This window comes from Phyllostomus discolor, chromosome 6 (assembly GCF_004126475.2).
Source record: "Phyllostomus discolor isolate MPI-MPIP mPhyDis1 chromosome 6, mPhyDis1.pri.v3, whole genome shotgun sequence".
Lineage (NCBI taxonomy): Eukaryota > Metazoa > Chordata > Mammalia > Chiroptera > Phyllostomidae > Phyllostomus > Phyllostomus discolor.
Genome location: NC_040908.2, coordinates 153,630,190 through 153,637,385, shown reverse-complemented (window position 1 = coordinate 153,637,385; position 7,196 = coordinate 153,630,190). Strand labels below are relative to the sequence as shown.

The 7,196-nt window shown below is 61.3% G+C and overlaps 1 protein-coding gene across 1 annotated transcript; it reads right to left on the bottom strand.

Moving 5' to 3' along the window:
• Window positions 1-1,675: 1,675 nt before the first annotated feature.
• On the bottom strand, window positions 1,676-3,048 carry C6H11orf96 (chromosome 6 C11orf96 homolog). Its single transcript, XM_028516451.2, has one exon. It carries the CDS (start codon window positions 2,650-2,652, stop codon window positions 2,281-2,283), a length of 372 nt encoding a protein of 123 aa, XP_028372252.1. The 5' UTR covers window positions 2,653-3,048; the 3' UTR covers window positions 1,676-2,280.
• Between the last annotated feature and the right edge of the window lie 4,148 nt (window positions 3,049-7,196).

The following is a 7,196-nucleotide window of genomic DNA, read 5'->3' as shown; positions in this document are numbered from 1 at the left end:
GGAAGATAAGACGGGTGGGGAGCAGGTTGAGGGAAGAGAGAATGGGGTGAGGGAATTCAGAGTTCAGCACCCTTCCTCCTCCCACCTCGAGGCGCTCGGAGCGGCCTAGCCGCGGCAGCTGCAGACACTGGAATCAAAGCGGCACCGCAGCTGCCTCCCCAGGCGGAGGCATTGGCCAGTAAGTAAGGGCCTTCTGTCATGGCCACAGCACAATGGAGCTGACTGTCACTGGGGACTGCGGTGACCAGTGTGCTCCCTGGAGCTAGGACTGCGCCAAAGACCCAGTCCCGGAGACCCTGCGCCTGTCCTTTCGCTGAGCCCGTGAGGACATTCTCTCAGGCCCTGTGTGTTTTTGTATATATTTTTAAGACCTAATTAATGGCTTTATTCAACAATTCATAAATCCGGCAGCACCCCCTCTAGGAAATAGAAAGGTGCTCCTATTTTTGTTTCTTTGTTGCTTTCCTCTGCTCTCTGGCTTCCGGAAAGCCGGGAGGAGTGGGGTTACAAGAGCTGCGAGGTTAAGATGAAAGTCGGTTCAGACCCCCCGCTGGACTGCGCTGAGCACCAGCCCCCACCACCAGAGGGCGCCCGAGCAAGGAAACAGGGTGGCCTGGGGGGAGGAGTAGGAAAAGCACCCGAGCTCCCTGCGCCTCTTCTAACTACCCGGCCTGGCATGGCGGGACAACTCCGAAGTAATCCTGGAGGGGTGGGATGGTAGGGCCTCCCAGTGGGGGTCACTACCAGCTGCCAAGTGACGCCGCTCCACTCTAACCCTCAGGGTTTCGGGCGGAGTCAGGGACGCCAGGCGGCGGCTGTGAAGCCCTGGAAAGACAGGCTCCTTGTGATGCTTAGCGGCACGGGAGGCAGAGCCAGGAGAGCTGCCTGCGATTCCTACACTCCTCTCCGTGTGACCTTTCCTTCCACGATTGCCAGGTTGTTTCCTCATCTGCACACAAAAGGGGTGGGGAGACTTGTGGTGCCCAAAAGCCCCTTCAGGCTCTGACCGAAGACGTGCCCCCCCCCTCCGCCCTCCTCGCGGACCCCTGAGGAGGGGCAAAGTGCAGGGCTGGACAGAGGGACGAAGAACCGAAAACAGCCGCCGTTTGCTCCTGCGCCTCAGGGTCCCGGGCACTCCCCTGAATCAGCAGCGCCCGACACGGAGGGCACCAACTCTCGCCCAGCTCGGGCCGGCTTCCAGCCCCCCTTCGGGTCCCAAATATCCCCACCCGAGTCTCCCACTGCTGGCTCGGGCATGTCCCCACCCAGGAAAGGGTGCGGAGTGAATACTGTCTTCTGCGGTGGGTAGGAGGCTATGACTCTGACCCCAGTCTCCCTGAGAGGTCAAGCGCACGGAGATGGACTCTCGCCATCCCCACAGCGCTGACCTTCGGCTGACCAGCGGCTTCAACTCCATCCCGGACGCTGGCGATGGGGAACTGAGCAGGGAGGCAGGGGCGCTCTGGGCTGGGTGTGGATCCACTTGGGGAGGCGGGCAAAGGGCTCGGGCACCGGGGACGCGACCTCGTTCCAGTGACTGAAGCGTGTGGAATTACCTCCACTGGGGGACCCCTGTACTCCCACTCCAGCCATATCCTCCCCCACCCCCACCCCCCGCCCCAGTCTAGTGAGCCTGGGCCCCGAAGGTGCAAGAAGTCAAGAGCCTGGAGAAATGCAATGTGCAAATATACTGACTTTATTCGTCTCCGTTCAGGAGCCTCACAGACAGATTCAGGTAAAAAGATCGTTAAATAAACGCCATCAGCCATCGCAATGCAAAAATAAATATCAATCCTCCGGCCACAGAAGCAGCAGCCGCTGCGCCCCAAGTCCTGTCCGCCGCGCCTAACAATTACAAAAGTGTTCAGCGAGAGTGAGTCGGCGTGAGTGTGAACGAGTGTGTGCTGTAGGGCACGGTGGTGGAGCGGTGTGCAGTATCGGAGTTGCAAACCCTGGGACAAGGGCGTGGAGCGGCTCTCCAGGAAGCCCCGGCAACGTGGGCGACGCTGCGCGGGCGCATCACCCGCACACACTCACAGCAGAGTTCGTCCTGGGCAGAGTTAAAAAATAAACATTTACAAGGGCAAAGAAAGTGGCCCCCTTCCTGGCGTCCCCGGCCTCGGGGCGAGCGCAGCGCGGGGAGCACCGGTCAGTTCGCAGCCTGGCGGGAGTCCAGGCGCACAAGGGGCGGCCGTCCGGGTCCTCGGGGGTCCCCGCGGCGCTGGCCCGGCCGAGGTGCGCGCGCGGAGGCGTGCGAGTCCCCGCTGCCGGCGGCGCCCCTCACAGGGCCGAGTCGGAGTCGCTGGAGTCCAGGCTGTTCCTCAGTTTGCAGCTGCTGAGCTGCTCCCGCTGCAGCGACAGGCTCTGCGTGCTGCGGCGCAGGCACTCCAGGCTCTGCAGGAACGACTTCTTGGCCTTCTCCTCCTCCATGGGAGACACCCCCTCCTCCTCCACCTCCTGGATCTCGTCGAAGGTCACCGGCTGCGTCTTGAAGCGGGACTGGCGCGGCCGCCGGAGCCGGCCCTTGCCCTTGGTCAGCTTGGCGGGCCGAACGGGCTGCGGGAACTCGTCGGCCAGGCACACGAAGTGCGGCATCACCGCTTGGTAGCTGGAGCAGATGCCCATCAGCTCGCCGGGCTTGGCGGCCGCCATGGCGCTGCCGGCGTCTTCGGGGCCGGGCGGCGGGGCGGCGGGGCTGTCCGGGGACGGCCTCTGCGCCGGGGCCCCCCGGGGGGCAGCAGCCTGGGGCTCGCCGGGTGGGGGATCCAAATCTGCTGCGGGGTGGCGGCGGCCCTCGCGGGCCCGGGTCGGCGCTCCTCGGGGTGGTGGACGGAAGGCCGGTCTGGGGGGCGCGGGGCTCCCGGGTCGCTACTCCGCCGAGATCCCGGGCGCTCGCCTCCGCCGCTGCCGCCGTCTGCCCCGCGGCGGCCGGCCCGCCGCTTATATAGCCTGCTGCTACCCACACGGCTGAGAGCTCGGATGACAGCGAATGCCTTTTAAAGCGTGCGCGCCCCGCGCCCTTCCGCCTGACGTCGCCCTGCCACTCCGGGAAAGCGACGGCCCTTTTCCCTGCGCCGCCGCCCGCCGCCAGCCCCCGCTCCGGAAGGCAGGCCCCGCCCGCGGGGGCTCGAGAGCGCCCGAAGCCCCGGGAGCTCGCGGCTGGGGAGCAGGGGTCTTAAGATGTTACTGCCCGGTACGGGCTTCCCAAGTCCGTAGGAACCGCGGTGGCCGGGGACGCAGGTCCCCCTGCCCGTCCCTTGATCTCAGAGGCGCACACTCGAGGCGCTGCTTATTGTGCCTCGGGCTCCGCGCCGGCTCCGGTGGCGGCGGCCGCAGCTCCTGGCTGTCCTTACGGCGGGGACAGCCAGGGCACCCGGCTCCCCGGAACCGAGTGGGGCGTGGTGCTGGTGGGGTTTCTTCTCTGCGTCCTTGTTGTCAACCCCCTCCCCCATACACGCACACAGGCAGGCTCCAGTACAAACACAACCGATGATTCCATTTTGGTTCTTCTCTTCCCTGTAGGTCTTCTTCGCGTTTGTCTCCGTACTACCCCCCCCACCCCCTCATGTCCCTCAGGCACCCCATTTAGGCTCAGAGTGACACTTGGATGTGCCACTGACAACAGCGACAACAACTACCATCTGGAGAGTTGTACTCCCGGCCGGCCAGTGAGCTTTGTGTTACATCTATTATCCTAGTAAATCTTCCTATCAGCCCTGAGAGGTAACCGGTGTTCTCCGAATTTCACAGGTGAGAGAAAGGAGGCACGCAGAGGGTGCGGGGCTGCTGGCCACCGTGGGGCCAGCTCCAGAGTCCCTGCGCCACAGCCCCCTGCTCCGGGTTGACGCCCACCAGTGCCCCTGGGCTCCTGAGGGCAAGGCCCCTGCCGGGCATCCCAACTCCCAAGTGGAAACTTTGGGCACCGCCCTGGGGTGCCAAGGGCCTGAGGTGCCACACAGAGCAGTACCCGCTGCAGGCTCCCCGCAGTGGCCCCTGGGAAAGGAGGGAATCAAGGGGACGTGGCTTCTGTTCCTTCCATAGTCATTCAACGAAGATTCATTGAGAATTTCCATGTTGCAGCTCCTGGAAGTTACCTTCTTGGGGCGGGGGTGGGGGGAGCACAGACAACAGATAAGAAACAAGGAGGCACCCTGCGGGTGCAGTGATGGGGTGCAGGCTGAGCGATACATGTGTGTGGGGGGGGGGGGCGTGGCCAGGAAAGGTTTCTTAGTGTGCGTGACACTGCAGGTGACCCCTGAAGGACAGGAACACTACAGAGCATGTGCCATGCCCTGAATTACTTTTCAGGCATTAACTCATAACCAGTCTGCATAATCCTCCCAGCAACCCTGGGTATGTACAGCCACTCTTATCATCGCCATTGACAGATGGGAGAACCAGGACACAGAGACACTGTTGTGAGCAACATGCCCCAAGGTCACACAGCTAGTGACCAGGAGCATTGAGATCCAAACCCAGGCATCTTGGCTCCCAACCCTCTTCTCACCCACTGCATGGAATCCCTTTGCCCTGTGGGGGACAAAGAAGGATCCAGGGTGTGCCCAAGTGAGGGCTGGTGGCAGAGCAAACCGCCCCTAGTGCACAGGCCCTGAGGCAGGAAGGAGCTCGGCTTGTGAATTCAGGGAAGTCCAGAAAGCCCATGTGGCTGAAGCAGAGGGAGAGGGGCCTTGCCGACCCTGTGGAGGGGACAGCATTGTATTCCGAAGGCAATGGCAAGTAAGGCTCTGGAGTTTTGAGCAGGGGAGCTGCACAACCAGTTTATGTTTTTAAAAGCTCACTCTGGCTGCCCCGCGGAGAGTAGACCGGAAGGGGCCCCAGAGGAAAGCCCGAGTCTGCTGAGAAGACCGTCCTGTGACCCCAGATACAAGACACTGAGAGCCTGGGTCAGGGCGAGGACAGTGGGGGCATAGGGGAAGGGCCAAACTCAAGGGTCACCTGAAGAGGAAGTGGAAGGGTGTGCTGACGGGTTCGACTGGGGGTGTGCAGAATCAGGGCTGACTTTGCGTATTCTGCTTCGGGAGTGTTAGATGCAGTGCCTCTGATTGAAGGGGGAATGCCGGGGGGAGGGGAGCGACACTGTGGGGTCTGCAGGTGGTCCATGAAAACCCACTACCCACCGGGGTGAGGCCTGACATGCCCATATCAGAACTAGAGTATGTGAGGGGAAAATAATTTCTATCCCCTTAAGGCCACTGAGTTTTGGGGCTCCTTGTAACAGCAGTGCGGACATACAGTCATGCACGATGTTTCTTCCCCGTGCAGACATTGAGGGGCGCACTCACACACACCCAGCCTGCGCGGCCCCTGCCTGCTCAGGCCGAGGCCCCTTGGCGGCAGTCTCTGCTGCCCCTCGCTGTCCAAAACAGTGGGAGGCCAAACCGAGCACAAGAGAAAGCGGTGCAATTGAGAGATGTGGTGACCACGAGACACACGAGGCTGCTGGCGGCATGACATGGCACACTGCATTACAGTGAACTTTTTTTGTGAGTGTAAGAGTCTACCAAAAGAATGATAAGAAGCATAGTGTGCGGAGTAAATACATGAACCAGTAACGCCGTCACTTATCGTCAAGCATTATGGGCTGTCCACGGGTGTCTGGGCGGCGCTTTTATGCCCCTGGCAGTGCGGTGGGTTCGTTCACGCCAGCAGCACCACACACACACACATGAGGACCGTGTTGTGCTATGTTGTTGCTGTGGCTGCAACGTCACCAGGCAATTGGAATTTTTCAGCTCTGTTACGATTTTACGGGACCACTGTTGTATACGTGGTAGTTTGTTGACTGAAATGTGGTTGTGTGGTGCAGGACCGCCCTCCGGTACAGAAACTGGTACCGGGGCCGGGAAGCTGCCATGCACGGCAACCCTAGTTTCTGTGTTGGTGGCTCAGGTGGCGAGCAGCGCGGGACGAACACTGCCGGGTGGAAGGCCGGCGACGCTTGTTACACGGCAAGCGAGCATGTATAAACACGCTACCTGTGAAAACCTGGAACCCAGACCCCACGCTCCCCGAGCCTACAATTCTACAAAAATGGCTGCAAGAGCCAAAGCATTTGCATGTCTTGGCCGCTCAAGGAGGCTTTTAGTAAGACATTACAAGAAAGAGATTGGCTAGTTTGCAAGAAGGGACGGGCAGGAAAAGAGAGTCCAGAAAACCGATGTCCTCAAGGTTGGAAAACCAGCTGCTTTTGTCCAACGAGCAGGCGATCAGGCTGCCGTGGCCCGGAGCCTTCCTCACAGCCCGTCCGTCAGGCCAGACGCAAAGCCAGACAAACGGACCGTATTTAGTGTGTTGTCGTTATTCACCTGAATATTTTTGAACTGCTCTGATTTCAGGCCTCTCTGTGTTGACTTAGCACTGTCCTAACCCGGAGAAGTGGGTGTATCCAAGCAGAGAGGTCGAGCAGGGTACTAGACCTCGGGGGAGAGGGGACAGACAGATGGGGGTGGCAGCTCGGGAGTCATGGGGGTGCAGCCCACCTGCCAGACAGAGAGGAGCTGGAACCAGCCAGCACCTGGAGAAGGACTAGGGCTCAGCCAAGGACTCAGCCCGCCAGAGACTCAGAGAACCGATATCTGACAGGGGAGCAAGCTGTAATCCAGGAGAAGGATGTTTCTAGAAGGTGGGAGACGATTAGAAGGGAGTCCGGAGATGGGTCCTAGTGTGGCTGTACCTGCGTGCCCTGTGTGGCCAGGACAGCCACCCCTCTCTGCGCCACGGAGGTCTCAGCTCCGATGCCACTTCCTCGGGGCAGCCTTCCCTGGCCATGCTGTGTTAGGCTGCCCTCCGTCACCCTGTCCCCCTTTCCTCCCGGCACCCTTACCGCAGTCTAAAGGGCCTTCTTCTGGCTTTGTCCCCATCGATGTGGTCTGGCTTCCCCACTGGACTGCCCGTATCAGGCTCTGCCTTCCCCAGCAGCCAGGCCGGGGAGGCCACCAGCAGGAGCTCATGGCTCCTGTGGAGTGCTCACCTCCGCCCTGCTCCCTGCCCCTGCCCCCACAGTTCCCGGCGCCACCAGAGCTTCCTTCCCAACCCACACGGCTCCTCTAGACCCCGAACTCCTGGGCTGGGGGCTGGGGCACCCTAGGCCACTCCTGTCACCTTCCCCTGCCTAGACACCTGGTCCCACTGCTGACCCCTCCCACCCAGGACGTCTCATGGGCGGCCCCAGCACC